General features: G+C 42.6%; 1 protein-coding gene across 3 annotated transcripts; it reads right to left on the bottom strand.

The window, feature by feature from the left end:
• Positions 1-1,395: 1,395 nt before the first annotated feature.
• On the bottom strand, positions 1,396-26,539 carry ANXA2 (annexin A2). Of its 3 annotated transcripts, none has more exons than XM_072934124.1 (12): positions 21,536-21,595; positions 17,842-17,941; positions 12,192-12,286; positions 9,386-9,499; positions 7,386-7,476; positions 6,854-6,933; positions 6,479-6,538; positions 5,871-5,964; positions 5,060-5,155; positions 3,425-3,483; positions 2,666-2,788; positions 1,396-1,769 (listed from the first exon to the last, which is right to left on the bottom strand). In XM_072934124.1, exons 1-12 carry the CDS (start codon positions 21,581-21,583, stop codon positions 1,710-1,712), a joined length of 1,020 nt encoding a protein of 339 aa, XP_072790225.1. In that variant the 5' UTR covers positions 21,584-21,595; the 3' UTR covers positions 1,396-1,709. The 3 variants fall into 3 exon arrangements, with proteins under 3 accessions (XP_072790225.1, XP_072790224.1, XP_072790223.1); XM_072934123.1 differs by adding an exon at positions 26,515-26,539 and having other exon boundaries at positions 1,663-2,788; XM_072934122.1 differs by adding an exon at positions 25,879-26,011 and having other exon boundaries at positions 1,663-2,788.
• Between the last annotated feature and the right edge of the window lie 49 nt (positions 26,540-26,588).

Below are 26,588 nucleotides of genomic sequence, written 5' to 3'. Positions count from 1 at the left end.
TTACAGGCAGTTTTGCATTTCCAAAGGAGCAACAGCTGTGAAAAGAGGAAACGATTTTACCTCCTGAGAACTCTGTGATACTCGTACGAAGTTGTGCTGAGGATGTGATCGCCGGCCCCGGAGAGCCCCGGGATGGCCGCTCCCCTCAGCCTTCACCCGTGAGGGCAACGCGCCGCGCTCCCGGCTGGGGGCCAAAGTTTCGCTCTTCACAGCTTTTCCCTCACACTCGGGTGTGAGTTTCATGCTGCAGAAGGAAAAAGTGTCTCAGTAGGACAAGAGCAGCGCATCCTACTGGCTCTCGACTGGGCCGGGTGGGGACGGTCCGTGGTGCCCTCAGCCTGGCCCGGCCCGTCCGTGGGCGCGCCGCGGCGCCCTCAGCCCGGCCGGCCCCGCCGCGGGAGGAGGCGGGAGCCCGCCCCTCACAGAAAGGGCAGCGCCTACCGCGCTGCCCCGCGGCCGGCCCGGGCCCGGCGATCCCCGGGCACGGCTCTGCTGCAGAAAACACTCCTGTTACAGACAGGCTGCTCTGTATTCTCAAACTGTTCCCCCCTGCGGACAGGCACACAAACTGTTGGAACGCTGAGGAGGGATTCAAGTGTTGGCCCCACACAGGCAGGCAGAGAGGGTTATGGCTCAGGTTTCAGTGGCACTTCTATAGGGGAAAGATGATCACAGAACAGTCAGGGCTGGAAGGCATCTCTGGAAATCATCCAACCCGCCTGCCCAGGCAGGGTCACCTGGAGTAGGTGACACAGGAACGCATCCAAGTGGGTTTGGAATGTCTCCAGAGAGGGAGACTCCATGACCAACCCCCTGTAGCTCTCCCAGGGCAGTGTGAAGTTCTTCCTCATGCTGAGGTGAAACTTCTTGTGTTTTAATTTATGGCCACTGCTCCTCATCCTGTTGCTGGAAACCACTGGAAAGAGTCTGGTACCATCAACTGGCAACCACTTTGTAGATGTTTATAAGTGGTAATTACATCCCCTCAGTGTTCTCCAGACTTAATAGGCCCAGATCCCCCCATGTCTCCTCATCAGAGAGATGCCTCAATCATTCCCTTAATCATCCTTGTGCCCTCCACCGGATCCACTGCAGGAGCTCCATGTCCCTCTGAACTGGGGAGCCCAGAACTGGACACAGCACATCAGATGTGGCCTCAGCAGGGCCAAGCAGAGGGGCAGATCATCTCCCTCAACCAGTGAAGAGAATGGTTTTGGATGTGCTGACAAAATGAATCATTAAACAGATGAAGGACTTGAAGGAAGAAGATAAGTTTTCATCCACAACTAGTGAACCTGAGGAGAATGGAAACAAAACAGAAAATGGACAGCAAAGGCTAAATAAACATCAACTGTTCAGACAGTTCTCAAATTAAGGTCTGAAAGACCTGTACTCTTTAAGTAAAACATCATTTTTATTTGTTTTATTAGAAACATTGCACAGAGAGGCAGAGCTTTTCACAAGCACCTGTGAGCCCATTTCTCCCTGGAGGGTTAGTGTCTCTGGCTATACACTGTTAGGACCTTTGGCAGAACCAAGCACAGCTGCCAAGAGGGGCATGCACAGCGCAGGGGAGCAAACTGCAGCAGGGCTCTGGCAGGGAAAGTGCAAGTCAAGGGTAGCTAAGAAATTCAGGTTTTCTAGGATTACAGTAAAATGAAGAGCAAAAAAGGCATTTCTTTGGACTTGGGTTTCTTCCATCACAGTTTTCAGTCCTCTCCACCACACAGGTTCAGCAGTGCCCTCTGGTAATCCCCTTTTGTGTCTTGCTGTAAAGCAAGGGAAGAAAAATACAAAATACGTATCAGAAAACAGCCCGAAAATGCGAAAGCATATAAATTATATTCTAAACCTGTGGGACAGTCTGTGATTCACACTGAAGCCTTCTCAGCCTGGAGGACTATCTTGACTAAGTTTTACTTATGTGTGAAGTGAAATTATTTAATCATTCTTGCAATACAAATGCAAGGCCAAGAAGAGAGAAAATTTGGTATGAAAAACAGTAACACGACAAAGAAAAGCTGAAGGACTTGATTCTGCTCTGTCTCACTAATCACTGCAAAAATCATACACCAAGGGCACTTGTAAAAAAATTTGCTAATAATCTACAATTGACACCTTCAGGAAAAGATTCTGGGTTAAGATTTTGACTCAGCTTCATCTACATAAGGAATAATGCAGCATATGTTGTGAGGGTGAAGATTAGCTTTGAAACAGACACACAAGCTCTTTACCTATGCCCCAAGTCAGACAAAACCTAGCACCTGTAGCTCCATTCTAATCACAGAAATGGACAAAAGTCACTTGCTCAAGAGCCTTCTCCCTCAGCACTGAAATGAAAGGGAGTAGCAACTTAGATGCTCTATTTTCATTCAGCAATCAGAGAACTATTGACTCTTCTTTTGATCTGAGGTTAGGGACTGGTGAACAGAATTTTCTTTCAGAACATATCAGTTGATTGCACAAAGCACACTGTCAAGAGGCTGACAGGAACTGTATCAGCTGTAGACTGTGAAGATAAAGGTGAATTTTCCCACAGTACATAAATAATAAAATACTCTCACTGTGGCCTCTAACACACCTCCCATGAATTCTAGTGGTACCATGAATCCAATGAAGACTGCTGCAAAGGCCCATGATATAAAACCTAAGATGAAAAACTTGCCTGGATGAAATAATAGAGGGATTTTCCATATTTCCTCTTGAATTCACTCTTGATTTTCAGCATGTCAACCTCGCAGCGAGATACCATAATCCTGATCAGGACCTTGTCCCTGGTTCCCTTGCCCTACAAGCAGACACACATTCAGAGCTGCAACAGCTGAAATGTTACCATTAATTAATGGTAGGACAGCAAACTACAGGCAAACAAGACAAGCAACAAAAGATACAATGAACAAATCTTCTAATGAAGGTCATTATTATGATCCAAGAATTTGAGCATGAATGTACCTTTCTCATCAGCAGTGTTTAACCAACTTGCAGTCACAAATTTAGCTTAGACTGTAAGCAGCACTTCTGGCTCACCAGGTCTTCCTGGAATCACCTAATGCCCGTCACCAGGTGTTTCTCTTTCATCCTGTTTCTTCACAATATGTTTTGAGGCCAATTGAATATCTTATTTTGGTATTCAATGAACAGCTTTTTCTCTATCAGCTCTTGGTTACATGCAAAAGATGTGTCTAACTTTGCTAATTATAATCAACTGATCTAATGAAGATCTTTATAATGGGACCCTTTCCTACATTTCCCTATACCAGAGGAATCTGAATAGATAATCCAGGCTCATAAGGGTTAAAGAAAGCTTTTGAACAATATTAGGTAATTGTTAATTTATTCACATGCCAGTCACATTTCATATAAACAGATGTGCCTAAAAATGACAAAAAAAAAAATAGTAGAAAGAAAAACCAGTCTTTCCTACCTTCATGGAATCATACAGTCTGTCTGCAAAATACAGCTGCTTGTTCTGAATGCACTGGACTGAAGAGAGAGACAAGAGTAGTTAAATATCCTGCCCATGCACAGGACACAGAATATTTCAGCCATTTTTAAAGGTATGATATATAGTTAAAATAAGGTTTTCATCAGAAGTTCCACCAAAAAGGGGACACAGAGTGTCAGAATCTGTGGTATTGATGATTCCGAGATTGTAAAAAGTCTTTGTCTTTCTGCCCCGTTGCCAAAGAAGAAGTCATAATTCATCTATGCTGGTTTTCAAGGTTGTTTATTCTGTTTATCTCTAACATGTTCTGCTGCCCTGCCGCAGGTCTGTCCTGCAGGGCAGCGTGTGGGGCTCTGCCCTCAGTGGGATGTTACAAACATTATATACCAGAAACTACGTGTGCTATATTTACAATAATGTGCTAATATCTATCATCTACGTTGAACAGTGTGTCCCCAGCCTAAACCAATAGAAAAATACCAACACTATAGTGAAACATGGAGGGCATGAAGAAGGAGAAAAAGGACAAGACACACCCAATTTCCTCTGTCTTGTCCCCTTTGAACACCTAATCTAGAATCCAAACATTTTACTTTTGCACCTGTGCCACATTTAATTATTACTTATATCAAACACTCAGAGCTTGTAATTCATCCTGTAAGATTGAAAACTCTTCTCCATGGACAGAGATCACAGACAGTGTCTCTCGGGGCTCTGTACAGGGGGGCTCCTGACCCCCTGCCAGGGTCCCAGACCTGCCAGGGCAGCCAGAGGGAAGCCCTGGATTCCCATAACAGAGAAAATATTTTTACCTGACCTGCTACTTAGAAGTAATTTGGTTTAGCTTGTGACTGAACCATAGATGCTCACATCCTTAGGAATGTGAGAGTTTCATTCTTCCATGAAAATTGCATCATTTCAGAATTGTATAATTTCAGAATGTTAGCCCTCCTCCACAGCTCCCAGTTCATGGTTCCATTTCTAGAAGCAATCCTGGAAACACTCATCATCCATGAGGAGTCTCCTTTTCAAGGCTGAGCTCTGTTTATACTCTATTTGCACTACACAGCGCTCAGTACTTCCTTAGTCTAAAATGAATTTTCCCCTTAAAGAACTCCCTCTTAAACACAGTGACATCCTTGTCATTTCACCTCATGGCACAGTATCAGCCTTACACCCTGCCTCCCTATTTCAGAGAATTCAGTGTCAAATCAGCTCTTCAAATAGCCCCCACCACCCCTCACTGCCTGCCTGTCTTCTCCTCTCACACACACACTGATCTTCCTCCAGCCTGTGTGGGCACTGAACTATTTCAACCTTTTTGTTTGTTTGTGGAAACAAACAGAACATTAAGCTTTTCTATCAAATAAAAGTGGAAATAACAGCAGATAACACACACACACATTTTCATTTTAACTGGCAAATTTTATATCTTGCAGACGACAAAAATAACCTGCAATATCCTAAAATACACCAGTGGCTCCAACAACACCAGCACATTCAGCTAATTTCTCATCCAGCAGGGTGAGTCTAGGCCCTACCTTTATCATGATCCATTGCAAGAGCCCTGAAAAGATTCTATATAAAGACAGTGTTTACTTCAGGGTAACTTACCAAGATTAAGGAAGGCATTCTCCAGATCTCCCTTAACCTCCTTCTTGATACTCTCCAACATATCATATGGGCTGTAGCTCTTGTACCTGTCAAACACTAGCACAGAAGAGAAAGTAGGTGAAATCAAAACCAGACCAAGAACTGGCAGAAATAACCAACCAAAGCATGAACAGAAACACAGGAATGTGGAGACAGATGATTAATAAATATCAATGTGAGTCCTTCTGAGACTCTCAAATACAATCAGAAGTTTGTAAAGATCCCATGCAGAGGACTTTTTGTTTTCCTTGAACACCTCCTTAATCTGGGAAAATGCCATCTTAATCCTGTACTATTATTTTTTGAAACAACAGTGATTCAAGCTCTGAAAAGTCTTCAAATGGCTTTTCCCATGTGCTGCTTTACAGCAATATCAGAGCTGCTTTTGAATCTTCACTGGCAGATTTAAGCACATGATATAGCTAAGTTATCCTGGCACAGAGGTAAAAAATGAAGGATTTCTCAAGGTATCCTGCATCCATATTTTCTAGGTTTGCAACATATATGTTTTCAGTGTATGTGACATGTAATTGAGCATTGTTACACCTATGTAAAAAAGAGCTGTACACACTTAAAATGTGAGATCAACACATCCACAGAAATAACTAGATTTTCTTTAAAAATGAACACCTGGACATGAATTAAGATCTATGAGATTTCCTATGTTTTTCAGTGCTTTTCACAATAATTTCAATTGTATCTGGGACAAAATTGTCAGCATTTTTTTATAACTTTCTTTAAAAGGAAAAAAAGTCTGTCTCTAGAATAGTACCTTTCTGCAGGTGGGGAACACTTCTTTCAGTCATAATGTTGATCCACTTCGGGACATCAGTTCCCTTTCTCTTCACACCAGCATCATAGAGGTCCTGGGATTAGAAAGAAAAAGAAAACCACAAAAAATCAGGAGTTGCACAAGAAGCCATTACAGATGTATACAACATTTAAGGATCTAAATCTGACACTAAGACTAATTGCATTGTATTCACCTCTGGCTACAGCTTTACTCTGTATTTAGCTCTGTTTACCTCAGCAGATCTGCTCTTGACAGATGCAAATGTAACAAACAAGCACTAACAGCCACTGAGCTCACTGTAATGGATGCCATTTCCTTTTGTTAAAGGCTATCTCTCCTCACGTATCTAAAGGAAATACCAGAGAGTTTCTGTATAGGGGGTAAGTACTCTGTGGAAATTGATACCTGAAGGCATCAGGATTGCAACTGGCAGATTCGCTGACACCATAAAAACACTACTGTGCAGGACAATCTGAAATACACACACCCATTTCACAAATGCTCTCTACTTCCACAGTCTGTTTATGTTCAATATCCCCCAAAGCCTGACCAGCTGGAGATATTTTGTGGTCATTACCAGCACTTACCCTGGCATCTTGGTCAATCAGCTCATAATCAATCACAGAAGTATCTTCACACCTTTTGCCCTTCAAACAAGATATCAGTATTTTAGAAAGGTTTCATAAAAAGTAATCAGTTTGCTATGCATATATTTAGTTTTTTTCTTTTTTTAGCCTGAATTTGCTAAATAAGTAACTGCATACTCCACCCCCATTATGAAGCTAATGCTGTGAATGCTGCATTTCTGTTAAAATACTTTGCCCTTCAACATTTGAATATTTTTTTCCCCAAGATCAGTGAGAACAGAGGGAAATTTAAGAGTGCATCAGAAACCCAACTGTTTCACTGGCAGCCACCACTCAGGCACATTAGAAAAAGTGGGAAGCTCTGAACAGCCCTACCTTGGCCAGGGCAACCATCAGCTTGCGGAAGTCACCAGATGTGTCTGATATAATGTCCTTTTCCAGTTCTGTCTTGTACACTAGAAAACAAAGAGTTCTTTTCAGGCAAAGGGGTGTCTCACAAATACTCCTTTGCAAGAAAAATTACCGTGTTTTATGCACATGAACAGCTACAATCTAAGTCAGGTGTGGAGGACAATGAAAACAAACTCACGCTTCCCTACATCAAACCCAGTATTGCCACCAGTTAGTCATGAGGTCCATGCAATCAGTCTCTCATGGAAGCTTACAAAAAAATTTCATTTAGACATAACTTGTATTAGTAATAAATAGCCTTCAGTCGGTTTGCTACCAGGCAACAAGACAAAACTATATAAACCACACAAATATCCAGTGCACCAGTACAAAATGGCATAGAACCAAAGTAGATTTGAGTTACCTTTTTAATAATGAAATTCACACTGAGGGTGAGTTTATCCAAGTAATTTAGTGTAAAAGACCTAGTACACGGAAGTTTGCAAAGTAAACTCACTTTCCCTGTAGACTCTGTTGATTTCACTGAGCTCCTGGTTTGTTCGGGAGCAGATGATTTCAATGAGTGTGTCTTCATCAGTTCCCAGCCCCTGCAACACAAACGGGACTCAGTTAGGAGCTAGCAATGAACAGGAATGCCTAAATGGTTTAGAAACATTTTACAGACATCTCCTCTCCCCCACTCTAACAGTTCAGGGATATTTTTTTGCCAACTAATCCTGAGAAAAAACAGATGGAATATTTCTAGTGGCTTAAAGATCCTGTAGATGCTCTCTCTGGGCAATGTGCATCTGCTGTGAGTGTCTAACAGTGACCTCCTCACCAGCATAACTGGAGAAGATCTGCTTATCATGGCCTGTGTGATTTTTTTCTATCCACTGGGAGCACAAGAAGAAACTCCAGTCTCATCCTCCTGTTCAGATGTTTGTTAAGCCCATCTGTAACAGAATGCCATTTTGCAGGTGGCAAAAGTGGACACAATTTCCACATGACTTCAAGAGAAGTAACATCCTGGGAAAAAGTCTCATGCTGCAGTCTTGAACGTGTGGAAATCTGAGGCAATTATGTGGCAAAGTACCCTTTAGGTAAAATGTCTCCCTTGAAGGGGCAAGAAAGTGGGACAAACCAAAATATAAGAAAAATAGTAGAGTAAACCCAAGTAATTTTATTAACATGGCTTAAAGTTAAGAGAGTTAGGAGAGCTTTCCACAAATGGCTCTAACAAGCATCTGGGGAAAAAAATGAAGATTAGCAACATATATAATTTTCTAAGTATTTTTGAAATATTTTCAGGAATGTTCAACAGAAAAATAATTAACTCCTCAGTGATAACTTTGCTTTCCTCAATTCTGATGCCAAAGTCATAGCTGGTAATGCTCTATGTATCAAGCCAAACTTAAGCCCAGGCAAATTCAGAGCATTGAGAGTTTTTGCTAATTCAGACCAGGTCAGGAGTAATGGGAACTCCTTAGGAGCTGTGAAAAACAACCCATGGAGAGCATAGAATATTCTACATGTGGGACTACTCTGATGAAATTGCTTGGTCTTTATCCCAGATCCCAGACTAGTCCGAGTCACAATAAATTATAGATAGGCTGTACTCAGACCAGGAGAGGGCAGCATCTGATTACTCAAACAGGGCATTTGGCCCACAGCTGAAGAGTTACCATCTCCATAGTGGGTTGGCTTTTTGGGTTTGGGGACTTCAGAAGGTTTTTTTGAGGGGTCGGGGCAGTGTGTGTGTTTATGTGGTGGAGAGAGTGGTTTCGTTTTCTTATTTGTTCATTAACTCCTTTTTAATCATTTGGAGAAGTTAATTAATTAGTTTCATTGACAAGTTCTAAATTTCAGACACAAGTTAGTACTTGTCTTTAATTCTTAAATAACTTGAACAAGAACATTCAGAATGTACATGATGATTAGATAATTATAACTACGATTTCCCACACTTTAGTTTGCTTACAGAGGTGACTCTACTGGCATGAGCACCTCTCAAGTCTTGTTTCAGAGGCCTGCAGAGTAGATATTTCTTTCTACAGACACTGCTTTTGATGCCCCATCTTCCTCATCTTCTACATAGGGCAGGTCTGGTACAGGGATGTTCTTTCCAGATCAGTGATATGACCAAGTAACTGGAAATTACTGTTTAAACCTATAAATGCCAGCAGAGGAGCTGATGGGTCCCGCTAACAGCTGCTCTCTTAGAGGTTTCTCATACTATGAACGTGTGCATTGTCTGTAAGAGCAGCCAGGCAGAGCAGCCAGGCTGTTATCCTGAGCTGGCAAGAATGACTTTTTCCTTAAAGAGAGTAATTAAGAGTTTAGAAACCACACAGTTCCATGATTTCTCTCATTTTGGATGCCTTGCAGCTGGATATTTAAACTGTAGCACTTAAAAAAAAAAAAAAAAATCAGTTTGAAAATTATGATATGAAGTCCATGTTCTTTCCTGAGACAGCAACATCAGATGAACAACAGTAAATTTCAAAGCTTGTTTACCTTCATGGCAGCTTTCAATTCAGAGGCATCATACTGTGCTGGTGTCTTCAGCAAGCCCAAGATCACTGCCTCCAAATGACCTGAGAGAGCAGACTTGAGTGCTGCAGAAAGTTCCTGTAAAATAGATGGGACGATGAAAGAAAAGAAATTAAAGCTCACTTCTGATCTCCAGAGAATTTAACCTGTAGGGCTTTAATTCTCCAAGCCTACAGCAGAGTTTCTTACACAACTAACAAGAAAACAGAAACATGAAGAGCTTTCTGGCTGTGAAAGCCTAAGAAAGAAATTAGGGCAAAGGATTTTTTTTCTAATCCTCTGAAAATAAGAAGAAATGCACCAGTGTCTGACCAAGTGCTGGAAAGCACGGTGCAGACACATCTGAACAGCTTCACTCCAATCCTGAAGCACTGATGCTTTGGTGGAGTTAATAAGCACAGATGGATCTGAGTTTGACTCACTGTGGTCACTGCTTCTCCATCATACTCCCACAGTCTTCCCAAAAGCACTGTATTATATGTGGTTTTCCTCTTATCCCAGCCCTTTACTGCTAAGACATTGGAAAATTGACTGCACATTTATTCCACTGTAAGGCCCAGTTCCCAACCAGCTATCTGAGGAGATAAAAAATCATCCCTGAGCACTGAAAAATGAAGCCTGTCTTCAAGGAAACTATCAGAAGATTGTAGCCTAAATCCCTATTGTTAATTGCCAGTCAGCCCTAGGAAAAGAAACAGTCAGGGCTGTTCACTGCAGAGGATGCAAATCTGCACCAAATAGAGGCCATGTCCTCGTATGGGTTTCAGATGTAACCTGAATTATGCTAGTTTATCAGCTGTAGTTTATGTTACAAAGCTGAAATCCCCAGGATCAAGTCTGAGGTTCACACAGATCCATGTATTCCCTAAGCTGAAGTTAAATCTGTAGCATTCAGAAGGGAATTGCTGCATTTCAGTTGCTGGTTTCTCACTAACAATCACTGAGCTGGAGAGGCAGGGGAAAAGGGGGTAGAGAAAGTGACCTGAGCTGAATTGTAGAGAAATTTGTGCCAGAGAGATAATGAGCCAAGGCATTTAGTTAATTTCCAGAGTCACCTACTTAATCCAGGGCACTAATTTATGCTAATACTGTATGCACCTACTGCATGGATTGACCAAGGGAGAGAATGGGGGTTTGGAGCATCTGGCTGCTTTAGACTGAGAAACATTTCAGTACAACCACTCCATGTGGATACAATGCTCCAGCCCTTCTTTGGGTGAAAACAGGTTCTTCAGAACTGCCACAGGAAAGACAGCACATTGCCCAGAGAAGTTGTGGCTGACTTATCCCTGGAAATGTTTAAAAGGCCAGGCCAGGATGGGGCTTTGAGCAACCTGATCAAGTGGAAGGTGTCCATCTTGGGCACCTAAATTCCCATCCAACCTAAACCAAGAGTTTCCATCAGACACTGCTTATCTCAAAGGCATTAAAAGAGAGGAAGACTATGTGGCATTTAAAAATTATTATCTATTCACAGATCCTGCAGCACACAAAGCAAGCAGCCTAGTACAGCACAACACATTGCTAACAAAATCTGCACAACTGCTGGCAAAGAAAACCATCAGACACTGTCCCTAGAAGATATACCTACGTGTCTTTTCATATCCCACTTCCTCCTCTCATGTTTATCTGAGTGGTTTCTACTGCACATTTCCATTGTTTAAACGACTTTTATTCTTTGGTACTTGTTAAACTTCTGATAAATTCTTGGGTTGCAGCAAGGGAAAAAAGTGAGAGAGAAAAATGAAAAAAGTTGCAGATTTTCTTGACTGTGCATTTTTGTGGTCATGCAGAACATTTAACAAAGCTCTAAGTGACACATTTAATGACTGGGGTCCATTTGCGTGCAGACTGTCCCAGAGCCCCAGGGATGTGCAAACATGCACGTGTTCAACCTGGCTGTGCCTCTGCATATGCCTCTATCAGTCATGCAGAAAAGCTGGTGAACTCCCAAATTTAACTCTACATTTACATTTGGGCTCAGATGAGTATTCTGGGATGTTACTTGAGGACTACCATTTGGGGTCTGGCAAACCTGGAAGAGATATATTCATCATAATCTGAACTCTATATAAAAGTTTCCTCTTTTTCACTGGCATGAAACTTCAAATATGGTAAGATTCTCAAAACTTCAAAAGAGAAGAGCTCTTGCCTCCCAGACAGCAAGACTCATTTTGCAGAATTCTGCACACATCTTACAGATTTCTCTCCATCAATAGATCAGTACCTAAGGTTTTTCTGCCAGGAAAATTTTTAATGACAGTTCAACTCATTCCATCACTACTCCACAGCTGCAGTGCTCGTAGCACAACTGACTGCAGTCTTTTCTCAGCTAAGCTAGCTGTGTGAAGAGAAACAGAACACTTCCCTTATGCTGAGCTGTCTTAAAAAAATAAATAAAAAAATCCAACATCCCCCCCCAAAAATATCTATCAACCAAATGGAAAAAAAACCCCACCAATCCCCTAAAGCATCTCTCTTTCATTTTTTCCTTCAAATGGAGGCACTTCTCAGTATTTTTAGCACATTTCACCAGGGAATTCTTTGGATTCCACTGTGATTTCTGAAGGTGCTAGCAAACCACCATCTCCAACAGACTGCAGTCCCAATTGTGCGTATTCAACATATTTCAAAGTTCTTCCAGTCCTGAACTGTGGCAGCATGGACAAAGTAGATGCATCTTACATTTCAGTGACAAGACAAACCCTGGCAAATCTAATTGTCCACAAGAAAAATATTCAATAATTACTATTTCTTCGTATTTTATTACCTTTTTGGTTCTCCTCTGATAGGCAAAAGCAATGTCCTGCCTCTGTTCATTGCTGCGGTTTGTCAGGATGTTGATGATGGTGACCTCATCCACACCTACAAAGACACAAGACAGAGAGTTAGAGAAGCTTTCTTGTCACTGTTCTTGTATCAGGATGTTCCCCAACACTCCAAACACAGCACATGTGCTGTCTGGAGCAGAGTTGGGCAGCTCTCACCAGTTAGTGTTTATCCTGTCCTGGCCGTGGGGAAACAGCCACCAATTAGAGACCAGACTTCTGATGGTATGCAGATCTTTGGACACACCTCAAAGTCTAGTTTGTGACCAGCTTTGCCACTCTGTCTAGTGCTTCACTTATGTGTCTGTGCATTAGTTTTCAAGCACTCAGAATTCTACAAAAAAGTTGCTCAAGAACACAGATTTTAAAAGTTGTACTTACTAAAGCCCGTCCTGTCATTTTAGTGGAGTTTTTTCAATTAAGACTTCTTAATGAAGCAGTTATATTTTCTACTTAAGCCATTTAATCCATCATTCCAAACATGGAAATAGGAAAATAAACCACTATATTTAAGTCAGTACGTTTCAGAGGGCCAAAAGACAGAAAGGTATTTTGACACTGGAAGAATTAAGTAGGTGCTACTTCTTTTTGAAATCAATGGAAGATCCATACCGAGCTGTAACTGGCATACCTAGAGGATGTGGATGCTCAAACTCCCAACTTATTTTTTAAGTAAGTGAACTACACATCAGCAAAGGTTTACTTTCAAGGGAACCATTCCAAACCCATGCACTTCAGTGCAACTGTCAGCTTTTGAAGCAAACAGGTGGCTCTAATCTAGAGGTCAGAACAAGCCCAGATCTTCACCTGAGCTCTCTCTGTTAAATGAAAGTATTATGAATCGCTTCTTCCACACTTGCACACCCATCAGTGTAAAAGATAATTTCTTGATAAAAAACCCCAGAAAGTAAGGATTGGATCAGCAGCTACTAGCAGGACTCAGATCCCTGCCAGAATTCAGCCACATTTCTTTTTCCTATTACCCAAAGTAACCTGAAACAAAGAACTGCAACTGATATTATAAAAAGGATTAACATAAAGTAGGAATCTTGCAAAAAACCTTTTAGCCCATAGCTGCAGAGTCTAGAATTATAAGTTAAGTCCAAATATTCTCCTTCTTCACCACATTTTTCATGAGGAAATACTACACTTGGTAGCCTCGTGTCCTTAGCTTGTGCTGAAGCAGACCTACATCAGTGCTCTTATTCACACAAGCTTGGCCTGCAAATGATGCCATAAGGCCCTGGAAAGTATAATGTGTCTAAGTTACAGACTGTGAGTTGAAAACAGGCTGACTGCATATTTCAGCCATAATCTACTCCTGCACATTTTAAAGTGTTCCCACATTATAAAAGAAAACAAATTCTCCCTGTCCAGAAACGGCCACACACAGACATTGAGCCTTTCAGCTGTTGCAGGCCCACAGTACAAGCCAATGTCTTAAGCTTTTTAATACATTCTGAATTTAAACCATTCCTGGCATTCAAAAAAGTAAATGACATTTTCAAGTTGTAGCACAATTGCTTCAGATTAGAAGCCCACAAATGACTGACTGCATCCAAGTTTCTCATACACATGCCATGGAAATATGAAGTTAACTCATTGCTCTGGTATCCAGTGGAAAGTAAGGGCTTGTACTTCATTCACACTGGGGAATCGTGCTGCATGCACAGGATGCTGACTCACAGCTGCTGAGGTGGGGCAGAGCAGGACAGCAGCTCCAACACTTTGCTGTTTGCTAAAGTCTCTGAAAGTTTCAAAGCAATGAAACAGAGTGTATTTTCAAGTTTATTCTGGCTAGGCAGATTTTATTCCTACATTTCCACCAATGGGGAATGGAAAGAAAAATTCTGCTTAATAACAGCTTTTCTTGTGAAAGAGGCCATGTGTGGTGGCATTGGTAAGATCACAGTATTGGAGTTCAGTCAGCAAAAATGAGGAAATGAACAAGAATGGAGTCAGAGGGAAAATTTTAGATAAAACAACACCATAATTTCAGCTCTGCTATTTTGCTTAGCAAGGGTTCATCAAACCCAAACCATGTTGTAATGAGATATTTCTTTAGGGACAGTTTGAATATCTGGAATATGTGACTGATGTAGTTTGGCGGATTTCAGGCACTGCCCTCTCTCACCAGCAAGCCAACAAATATCCTCTAAAAACTTTTACTTCATACTCTTAAAAACTCTATCAGAAGTTATGGGCATATACTACATAAACAGAAGATCTAAGATTGAACTGACTGGTCCACATGTCATCATTGTCTTAGCAATTTCTGGATATAATGAATTTATTACAGATCTACGTTCTAAGCCCTTTCCTACAACAAACCTGTGCCTGAACTCTGCCAGCCATGGAATAAAAAAGTATCCCATGAAATCTCAACAGGAGGCTTCAATTAGCAAATATTCACAACCTAGACTGACAGAATTATTTAACAAGTACTTGATACACACAAAGTGTCAATGCCAGGAAATAACTCTGAAACAGAAGAGACACTTCAGCAGTTGTCTTTGCTACAAGAAAAAAAAGACAAGGAAATCTAACATAAGCTCTGTTAGTGCCCTTCTAGATAGTTTCTTCTGCTTAGGTCCACGTACATCAGCTAATCTATACAAAGAGCATAGTAGAGCATTATACAGAAATTACACAGCTTCTTGTCCTATGCAGTAAAAAGCCAACATTTGCAATGGACATGCCAAGGCACTAAATGAATTTGCTGCAGAAACACTAAAGAGCAAAAAAATTAAAACATAGCCATGGCATTTATACTAAAAGTAACAAGCCAGAACTGTAACAAATTATTTGCATTATGCAACCTCTAGGTTGAACAACTACAAGGTTCTATATGACCTGGGGACATTTTTGGACATTTCCCTTCCTAGGCTGGTGGATATATATAAACCCCCTGCATTCAATTCAGCTCCACTCAAAGCCCTGAAAAAGGCCGGACAACATATTTGTGCAGTATAGTTTTTGCAGGTAGACCTAAGCCCAAACAAACACATCAAAGTATTTTCCAGAGGTCTCCACAGATGAACAGATGGCTTAGAAACCTCTGAGGAATTAATCTCAAGAGTGCGAATGAATGCTGAAATATTTAGGTATTACATAGAGCAGAACAGTCACACACACTGCCCTAGATCTTTTCCCTAAAACAAATATACAGCTGTTGTTTGGGCAGAAAAATAAGTTTTAGCCATTTAACACAAGAATTGCTAAAATGGAGAGTCATGACTCTAATACTGGGACTTTTCATTACCATATAATTACCATGTAATTATTTATATGGTAACTCTCCCAACCTGGCCTGCCCTGATGGCAAACACCAGACTTCAGGCACTGTTTATATAAGCTATAGCCAGAGATAAGATTCCACAAGATAGCATTTCCAAGGCAGTGCTATGATTTCCAAGCTATTGGAAAGACTGCTTTGGTGAGTGTGAAACACAGGCTCATTATAACTGTACAGACCTTGATTTCCAACCCAAAGAAAGCACAAGGGTTCAGATACCAGGTGCCCTTTAACCTGCAGAGAATAAAGCCCCCCAAATAGTTCTTACATGCTTTTTTTTTTATATATAATTTTCAACCACAAACCAGCTGGCATATATATATAACTTACCTCTCTCACTGTTTTAAAATGAACAAGTCATATTCCTCTGCATCACTCTGTGATAATTACATGGCTTATTTCTATTTCCCATATCCAATGCAAACTAATTGCTAGAGAAATAGGGATATTTCCTGGGAAAATGGTAGCTGTTGTGGATGTAGCCAGTTTATTATGGATATTTTTAGTTCAAAAACTGCTTAGATATTTCCCAGAATTATTTCAAAACTTGTTCTTGCAGGTAGCTCTTTACATCACTGTTCATTAAAACCAGTTCTTGTCTGGATGAGTTGGAATTTTCATTTGAAGAAAACCCTACATATATGTTAGAGAGCTCACATTTTATCATATCTACTGAACTAGCAGATGAAAGTTTCCTGTTCCAAAGCATTCAAAGTGCAAGGAAACAGTACCTGGAAGAAGGGTCATAACTCTCTCATACTTAATTTTCCACAAGAATACTTCCAGTGTGAGATTCTTTAGGGTGGAAATCCGGTATTGAAACCATAAAGAGATTTTCCCTTTAAAGCCACCTTTCCAAATTAAGTTCTAGGTAACAAACTAATAAGCAGAGAGAAGTTCATGCCTACAAACATGCAGGTCCATGAGTAAGTTCCTTATTCCCTCAGAGAACTGAAAATCATCTCTTTACTGAAATGTTGCCATGTAACTTAACTGCACTGCTTAATTTGCTGGGAGAAAGTGGAAAGACAACATGAGCTTGACTTTCCTGACTGGAAAAGCTTTTGTACTGCCTAGGAGATTGCACTTTCCTTTTACAATAATTAGCAGCTTGAGAGTTCAAGTCTGTAAGTTTGCACCTACCCTGAGAGTCTCATGGTGTATTTGAAATGTCTAGATTTGCCCAATAATCAGAGCTGCAAAAAATTATAAAGTCTAGACAAAACTCTACATATATACAAAGTATCTGCTGCCAAACCTGATTATATATATATAACTCACTCATCAGGGAATTTTTTTTTAAAACAAACCATAAATGATTCAGAATTAGAACTGAACCCACTTTAGTAAGGAATTTCTCTAGTTAAACTAAAAAAATCTTGTGAAAGAAAGCCTTGTGCTTGTTATGGAGGGGATACATTTTACATTTTATACATTTATAGCAAATCAAACACATGCTTTGCTGGCACTGATGGAAAACTTAGCATTTCTTTCTGATGAGAAATTGTTTGGCTTTTGAATTTCTCTCTGACATGAAGGCAAAAGAGTTGCTGGTTCCAGCTACACCCAGCTCCTGCTCCTCTGGTCTGAAGCAAGTGTGGAAAGCATGGCACTCCCTGTCCCAGGACGGGACCACAGCCCCAGGAGTGCCACCGAGGCATTACTTCAGAGCTGTAGTTCACACTCCCTGCTTTCCTGATGGTTTCAATATACCAGAGGGAAGCCTACATAATATCCCAGCTCAGAGAAGCTCACACTGCCCTGCCCCTGAAATACTGCAAATTCATTTCAGAAACTAGTTTTTAGGACCTTCTTTGACCCCAAATTAATACAAGAGAAATGAGTATTTAGTTCAAAACTAAAAATGTTCAAACCACCCCTATGCAGCTGTCTGGAGAGCTGAAAAGAAGAAGAAATGTCCAATCCAATGATCCAATAGAAATCTATGATTCAGAGCCCACTCCCAAAGCAGTGCCAAAGGAGCTGACACTTCATTCTCAAGTGGCAGAGAAGAAAAATAATTTTAAGTAGTGATGAGTCAAGAGAGAAAAAGTGGACACTTTCAGTGAAACTCTCAATAACTCATGGCTACAAACTTAAAAGCATATTCAAAGCATGCACTTACAGGGTTCAAACTCTAACTTGGTCAAGACTTCAAGGAATCCAACATCTCCTAAAGCAGGTATCTTTGAGTAAGGATATCAAAATGCTGGTGTTGAGACACAGTTTTGCTCTGGCTTTTGCAAGCCAGCCTTCTGCCTTAGCCCAGGATGGAAGCCCCTGGCCCTGGTGCTCACCTTTGGTCTTGATGGCCGTTTCGAGGGCGGCAGCGTCCCGGTCAGCGTCGAAGTTTGAGTAGGCCTTCACTGTGGCATAGGCACTTGGAGGGAGAGAATGCTGGAAGGAAAAGAACAAAAAACTCTTCAGAGTCAAATTGTGCAACTAATAACTCAATGGTTAAATGCAAGAACTACCATCAGATATCTGTGAAAATGGATTTCTACTCAGAGCCACTGATGTCTCTTCTCCTCATGTGTATTGCCCAGAAATCCACTCACAGCCATGCTTATTGTAACAAAGAATATATACAAACAGATATTATATTGATTGCAGCAAAATCCCAACACCTTCCAAGCTTACTCACTAAACTTCAATATTCTGAAATCTAGAGTTTTCTGGCTAGATCTGAAGGAAAATGAAGCTAATTCCAAGAAAGTTAAAGTCCATGGTAGTTTAGATTTGAAGCTGATATTTTACTTTTGATTACAGGCTACAAATAATAAAGAAAAAAGAAGGAAATCGAAGAATAACAATGATAAAGCCAGAAAAAGTTTTGTGCACTGTCTCATGAACTTTAAAGATAACACCAAAAACAAATCTATTTAAGGCCATAGTTCTAGAAAGCAAAAGTTATTCATAATCTTTTGAAACTCTTGGCCTCCAGATCCTTGTTTTAAGCAGCATGAGGCTTGCAACACCAAATGACATTTCAAATTACCTCTGCTAAGAGTAAGAGGACTTCCAGGTAAGCTCACTTAGCGAACAGATGCAACATTTTCCAATTTACCAGATTTTATCAGCTGTTTATCATGGTCCTCTCCTGAGGATTAGCGCTGCAAGCAGAGGGTGACCAGAACAGAGATTCAACTATTCTCAGCTGCTTCAGTGTAAGCTAACAGCTTGTTATCACCTCCCAGCGGAAGGTTAAATTAAACCACAGATTTTCATACAAGTAGCTGGGTAATATTCACAAATCCCATTCTGCTGAGTTCAATTTAGAAACCTAAACCTCTGGCAGAGAGGCAGAGCTACTAGCACCTGAAATTGCAACAGCCATTTCCTAAGTGAATGAACAACTAAGCCTTCTTGGAAAAGATCCCCAGAGAAACTTTTGTTTCCATCTCTAACTCCAAAAGGAAGCTGGGTTCATGAACAAAACTAAGCTATCCTAATATGCCTGGAAAATTTTTTTACATGCAAATTTTTAAGAGGAGCACTTTGAACTAAAAAATTCCATGGTTTCTTACTAATTTTGACTCCATCCCTGTAGAGGTCATGCTGTTCTGTACAGATTCCTTTGGCAGCTACCCCTGTGCCTTCTGAAGACAGTCGGTTTTATGCTGTGCAGATGGGAAGTCAAAAAAGCACCAATAAACGGAATCATTTTATTTTGTCCCTTGCCATTAGTTCAGTCCAGCAAAGTGGCCCCAGTTTGGCCCAGAGCCACACCACAAAACACAGCCTTTGCTTTTAGTGGATCAAGCTGGCAATGGAAACAGTAAATGGAGACATGCAACGCAGCCTCAGAGAAATCTGTGTGCCTGAAAGATTCCTGAGCCAGGCATCCACCATCCTGGGGCACTCCCTAACCTGCACTCTGCATCATCTGAAGCAAGTCACCTGGTGACCTTAGCTGAGCTGGGTGCCTCTCCTTCTACCCAGCTCTAATTATTTTCTGAGTGATTTGGAGTAGTTGGAAAAATAGAATAGTTTACTGTAAAGATGATAGTGTACACTAAGAAAATTCACAGCATGTTTGCAATTTGGTGGCCATTTCTCCTCTGTCCCTCCACCCAAGGCATGTATCAAGTCAGACTGAGTTTCCTTGACACCTGACAGGTCTTATCAGGGTGACTGCCTATGAAAAGCAGCCATTTGAATTCCAAGCTATTAAATTACTCTGGTACACTACTGTACCACAGTACTAGTACTCTATGTTTTCAGACAAGACAGCTTTCAAATTGACTTTCCATTTAGTTCAGTATAAAATTCTTTACAATGTGGCAGTAAAAGTCCAGATAACGTGCAACTGCACCACCTGTCTGGGCCAAGCTAAAGCAGAGAAACTGGTTTTCTCCCTATGCATTTAGTGTGTTTCAGAGGTCCTCCACCTGCTTTACTTCCTCTGAGCTTGAGAAATTTAATCCTATTGGGAAACATGAGGGAGAAGCAAATATCACTAATAGCTACAGAGGCTTAATTTAACCTAAAAATACCAGGACCCTTTCACGATCTCTACACCTGAGTACTCTGAGAATCTTTCTGTACTCTTGTGGAGAGATCCAGAAACTGGGAGCACAGATCAACCTCAGCTCAACTCCATCCTGTCCTGGAAGGAAGGTCCTTTACCTTCACTCCAATCAGCTGCTGTACCACTGATGCAGAGCACAGGACAGCACTGGGGTTCAGCCACAACCATTCTATACCCACAAGGTTAAAATTTTAAGATTTTAATTGCTGGCCCAACTACTGTGCTGAACATCAGTTAATTTGCTACATCATTGCTTAGAGGAACTGGTCTAATGCTGCAGAGCTATACAGGCCAGCTACTCAGTAATTCTGGCTTCCAACTTAGAGCACAAACCAGCTGCCTGAGCCTTGTGACACCCTGCAGCAGGATTTCAGATGGAAATGCTGCCATGGAACAGGATTCAAATCTGACTCTTGCAACTACTTGCAAGAATCAAGGAAGAAACATTTCTGCTCTTGAGAATATATTGCTTAATTATTATTACAAAAGTAATTCTCCATTGAAACAACCATGAAAACAGAAGACTTCACTGCTTTTGCACTACAAAACCAGTTTTACTACTTACCTACAGTGCACTGGCCAGTTCTTTGCAACAGCTCTTCCACAAACATAGTCTGGTATAATTAATTTCACAAGAAGTAACAAAAATTGTCAAAACATTTCCTTGTACCAAGCTCAGATCCAGAGTTACCAGCTGTAAGATTTGTATGTGTAGCAAGTTCATTAGTAATGTGATGAAATAATGCATGGGATTAGGCATTATACGATTCACTTCCTCTTCAGTGACAATCACAGAATCACAAATTCATGGTATGATATGCTGATACCACACTGGTAATGTATCATCTGACTTCAACTTAAGAAATCAAACAAAGACTGTGGCTTTCTGGTATTTCAATAAAACTATAAACCAAGTGCAGATGTGGTGAAAAACACAAAATAAGTTTGAGAAAATAAATTTTTTCAAGAGCTGGTTTGCTTTTGGTGATAACCATTACAGGAATTAGATCCCAAATATTTTTGTTCTCATAATGTTCTCCATTTTAAACTGGAAATAAAAAAGAAGAAATTCAGAGGGTATCAGCAAAACCAAACATGTTTCTATCTTCTGTTCTCATCCTTAATTTGTTTCTTTGAAAGAAAAAGGGACACAGATGCAAACCAGCCATTGCTTGCCCTGTGATCTCTTTAACAAGGCCCAGCAGGAAGATACTGCTTGTGCTGCTGGCCAGTTAGAAGAACTCTCATTAAATCATGTAACTGTCCTGTGGTTTACAGCTGGTTTGTGGATGAAAACTGATCACTGCTGATTAGGTTTTTAGCCAATAAAAGTTTAAGAGATGTGTGGAATCTTGTAAACTGTACAGCCCAGTACAATTGTTGGTGCAGAGTCACGTAAAAGGAACAAGATGAGACATTTAAGTAAAACAAACTTTTCTTGTTTAGATAATAATACTTACATCTCCTTCAAGGCTGAGCTTGCTTAAAATTTCATGAACAGTGGACATCTTGAAAGAATGCTGGAGGAAGAGAAAAAAAAAAGACAAAGTAGATTTAAATATATTTATAGTTACATCAGTGTGTTCCACCAATCTTGAAGCAGTGCAGCACTTCAAGTGACACAGTCCAGTGGATCTGCTAATACCAAGCAGCAAAGAAGATTTAAGAGTTTCCAAGCCACACCACCATTATTAATGCAACAAGAGGTCTTCATTACAATGTACAATAAAAATTCTTTAAACAAGCATTTCTTCTGCATTTTAAATACTCAAACAGGAATCTGAGAAATCTCTGCCTCAGAAACAGAGCTGCCTAAGCTGACAACTCAGTACCAGGAAAAATATTCAGAAATATTATAACTTGGTCCAGCTCAAAGTCAAAGAACAGCAACGAGTAGTAGCATTTAAAGCACATGCCCAGTTCCTCAAGTACTCAGGAAATGCAGTGGAATTATTTCTTTTCTTGCAGGCATTTTACAAAACCATAACCCTGTTTAATCTTTAACCCTGTTGTAGCTCTCCAGAACAGACACCACTTAGTAACATGATTATCAGAGATGAGGTAAGGACTATCTTAAAATAGTAGCTCCAAAAAAGAAGAGCCATTGTGGCATGTTAATCAATATCAGTGCTCCATTGCCAGGACCTGAATAACATCTTCCTTGTATATGGAAAACAACAGGGAAAATCCCAATCCTGAGAATGGATTATATACATGGCAGAAATAAACACTGATGTGATAAATTGATGTTACAATACTTTGCCTTTTTTCAACTCTGGATTCTGTTCAGGGAGTGTGCCAGAGCTGTATCACTGTTTTAGTTAAAGAATCTCTCAGTTAGGGAAAGTTTTATCCAAAGGTTGTAAGCCAGGGGCAATATGTAAAAGGCTTGATGCATTCCCCAAACCCCGCTCTCAAATTTCTCTATGGAAAGGACAGACATTGGTACGCACACTGCTACCCAGTCACCCAGGATGGCTGTTGAAATGAAAGCTTTTTTACCAGGACCTCTACAGTCCAGCTGCAGAGAGCATTATCAAACAGGGAAACGAGCTGGTTTAGGAGAGGACAGGAGAAAGGGCAGCAGCACCTCAAAACCAGAGACGTTCCATTAGCTGGTAAGTGAGCCCGATACTTAAATTGCCCTGCTTTCAGCTGGGTACCACGCCCTTCATTCTACACTGTCACCGGTTCCCTAGGCCAGTTCCTTGGCTCCATGCCCCCCAGACAACTCCCAGCTATGGTGCAGCCAGTGCTGGCTATGTTCTCTCATCTGGCTTTCAGATGGCTTTTAATCCTCCATCAGTCACCCTTCTGATAGGATGGGGTTTCCTCAGCAGCAGCCACCCAGCTGTTACCTGCTGTTGGCATTATAAACCATGCTGGGTAGAGGGAATTGATATATATTCCTGAGTTATGAAATTCCTAATGTTTACACTTCATAAAATGAAGAGCCTCTGAGACCTTTGTACTCTGACAGTATTTCAACTATTACCAAAGATAAGCAACTGAAGTCCTTCAGTCCTTCTTGTCACAAAGAAAACATCAGTGAGAGCTGAAGAAAGCAACTGCAACATAACCTTTCACATGAAAAAAAAACCCAAAATCACTGAACAGCTTTTTGCAAGACTACTGTTTCTAAATCAATTAAAAAACACACTGAATCAGGTTTGTTGGAACAAAGCACTTGATCAGAATCCAGGAACAGAACTAACACACCCTCACATAGAGCTGGAAGTCCAGGTTCATATCACCAGAACACAACAATGCTATAGCAACTGATTGCCCATCAACAGCAAGCTGGCAAAAGGAAAAGAAAGGGAGTTCTTGCAAGAATCCTTACACAGAGAGATTTTTTGCCCAGAGAACAAACACAGCTCTTGTCACACCCTGCTCTGTAAAGCACTCGTGTTTGAGAACAGACTCTCACTGTTCTCTGATGGACTGATTTTATCTGATATAGTTTTGACAAGTTCTGGATGGGTTTGAACATGTAAAGAGAAAATACTTGCAATAGCCTGTTCTTCCTTAGACTGGAAAGGAATCAAGTTTTACCTTCCAGCTGTAAATGAATACTTCAATACCTTAAGGCAAGTTTCTACAACCAATTTCTAAATGCACATTACACAATCCTGAATCATATTATTCTGCTAAAACAGATGGCATGTTTTGACCTCAGCCTTCCCAGAAGGCACTGGTTTACAGCTCTGTTATTATAGTGGCCCAGTCTCTATTCACCAACTGATCCCTGAAACTCTTTGGAAACGAAGAATGTGTGTTTAAAAGTGGCCCCATATCTTGATTTCCAGGGCCAGCTCACACACATTATGGAAAATCCCCCTGTGATCCATGGAAAAGTTTCAGGTATGCACAAACAACTGCATTGCTCAATAAGCAGAATTAGCATTTTAAGAAGCACTTATTATACTAGGCAGAGATATGAGCAAAGGGTGTTCCCAGACATCTGAGCCAAGCAAACGGCATCCCTGGAATGAGAGAATGGAAACTCTTCCACTTGGAGCACATTTGTGTCCACAAACTAGGGCAAGCCTGTTAACAGAGATGAGGGAGAGTGAGGAAGACCTGCAGCATCTGCAGTAATTGAAACAAGGACTCAAAAAAATTCATATATATACAGTGCTAAGCAGGAGTACAAATAGGCCAGGCTACATCTCCCCAAATCACCCAATAAGGTTTAGCACATAACTTAAATCCACTATTTGGAGAAAAAAAATCTTATTTAAATAAAAGCATTTCAAAATCCATTAAACTGCACTACCACAAACATACTTGAACCATTTTCTTCCACAGACATTGTTAATAACCCAGGAAGTTCCATTCCAGGAAGATACCATGCACATACAAAATTAAGGACTTCTGTTTCTTCAAACTCAAGTTATTCTCACTTTTGAGACTTTACAAGAAAACCTCGTTGGGTTTGGTTTTTTTGGGGGTTTTTTTTGGGTTTTTTTTTTGTTTGTTTGTTTTTGTTTTTGGTTTTTTTTTTGTTCAGCAAGGCAAACTACACCAAATATTGGCCAGTGGAAACTCTACCCACTAGGGCTGTTTATTGAAACTAGCGCTAGTAGCAGAGGGCACACACAGGGATGAAACACTCAAGGGCAAACTGGTTCCAGTCTTTCACTCTTGTCCTGTACATCCGGGTCTGCACTTCTGTGCAGACAAAGCATTTGAATATGAACATAAGAACTAACGTTAAACAGAAGTAAAAGTAAAGTACAGCTGCTTATACATTTCTACATAACTATGCTGAAATCATTTCACTTCTCGTTCAGTTAAAATACCTGGCAACATTCCTCTACCCTACTTCCCCTCCTCACTCGAGGGGGAAGTGGTGGCCGAGCTGACTCACAATCCAAAAGGCAGCAGCAGGATCTCCGCAATTCTGCTCGGGGCCGGGCAGGGTGGGAGGCAGAGCCACGCCCAAGCCTGGCCGAGCGAGCCGGGAGGCGCACGGGGCTCCGCGGCGCATCGCGGGGAGCGCAAAGGCAACGCCCGGGGAGCGCTGCCCGCCCGGCACTGCCCGCTGGGCTTTGCTGCTGCCGAGCCAGCGGCCGCACCCTGGGCGAGAAGGGAGCGGGAGGGAAGGGAACCGAAGGGGCCGCTGCCCCTGCGGGCTCGGGGCTCCGCCGTGCCCGCGAGAGCAATTCCAGCCTTGCTCCAACTGAATGAACACCGCCTTGGCTGGCCGCCACAGCTTCTCTGCAAGCCTCCGCACCGAGAAGCGACCTTACAGTACTATGGTCAAGCCAGCCGAGCCTTTGTGTACCTTAACGATGAGAAGAAATTACTATCTGGGGAAGTTTGGAGAAGTTTGGGACCGGTCCTCTTTCCTGAGCGCTGTCGCCACACCACCCGGAGTTGCTGCGAGGCGCACGAAGCTTCCCGAGGGCTGCCTCGCCCGCGGCCCCACCGCCCCAACCGAGCACAGAAAAGTGACAGGCGGGCAGGGCCAGAAAAGTGGAACCGAGCACGGAAAAGTGACAGGCGGGCAGGGCCAGAAAAGTGGAACCGAGCACGGAAAAGTGACAGGCGGGCAGGGCCAGAAAAGTGGAACCGAGCACGGAAAAGTGACAGGCGGGCAAGGCCGGAGGAAGAGGAGCCGGGCGCGGGAGGGCGGCGGCCGCCGCAGCCACCGCCCCGCTCCGCATCCTGCCCGCTCCGCTCCCGCCGCAGCAGCGGCTCCCGCAGCGCGACCCCCGCCCGCGGCCCGGCCCCGCGGCGGTGCCGCCTCCCCCGCTCCTGCTGCGCTGCCGGGGCCGCGCTGCCGCCTCGGGCTCACCTGGCTGGGGCGGGCTGGGCGGCTCTGGCGGCGATTCGGGCGGCTCTGGCAGCAGCTGGGGCCCGCGGCAGCCCGGGCGGGGTTTTGTAGGGCCGGGCGGGCCCTCCCCGCCCCGGCGCCCCCCCGGCACGGCGCTGACTCACCCGGCCGCGCCCGACTCCAACGCAGGGACGGGGATGGGGTGGGCAAGGGTAGGGCAGGAGCAGCCTCTCCCTCCGCACCCGTGCCCTGCCGAACGCCCAGAGATGCCGAGGTTACAGCGACGCCGGGGCAGCACCCTGGGCTGCAGGGGTCGGGGCTCAGTCCTCACCCGCCAGCACCGCTTTTCCACCTGCCCGCTGGCCGCCCACCTTGCAGATGCGACCCCCAGTGCCTCCGGGGAAGGCGGCCCGGACCCTCCCCCCAGCCCTCGCCCCAGCGTTCCCGGTGCAGCAGGTGGGTGCTTGCAGCCCGGGCTTTGGGTTCCTCGGAGCCGCGCGGCTGTGACAGCGCCGGGCTCTCGGGGCAGAGCACAGCAGCCGAGTGCCAGGTGCCCAGCACAGGGCCCGCACCTCGAACGCCCCCACCCCGGCAAGCCGGGCACTCCCGGTCCCGCACCGAGAACTGGGTTCATCCGCAGCAAACCAAGATCCCTACAGTGTGCAGGTGGGGCCCAGCCTGCTTCCTGCAAGCCGTGCTCAGAGTTCAGGGGTATCTGAGCTGGGAGAAGC

Source organism: Taeniopygia guttata, chromosome 10 (assembly GCF_048771995.1).
Source record: "Taeniopygia guttata chromosome 10, bTaeGut7.mat, whole genome shotgun sequence".
NCBI lineage: Eukaryota > Metazoa > Chordata > Aves > Passeriformes > Estrildidae > Taeniopygia > Taeniopygia guttata.
The sequence above is the reverse complement of the archived record's forward strand: the minus strand, read 5'-3'. Positions and strand labels throughout refer to the sequence as shown.

Coding starts and splice junctions, on each gene's coding strand:
- ANXA2 (XM_072934124.1), bottom strand. CDS start 21,583: ATGTCCACTGTTCATGAAATTTTAAGCAAGCTCAGCCTTGAAGGAGAT. Junction 17,942..21,535: donor AGCTCAGCCTTGAAGGAGAT/GTAAGTATTATT, acceptor TTTTCCTTCCAG/CATTCTCTCCCTCCAAGTGC. Junction 1,770..2,665: donor CCCTCTATTATTTCATCCAG/GCAAGTTTTTCA, acceptor CTTGCTTTACAG/CAAGACACAAAAGGGGATTA.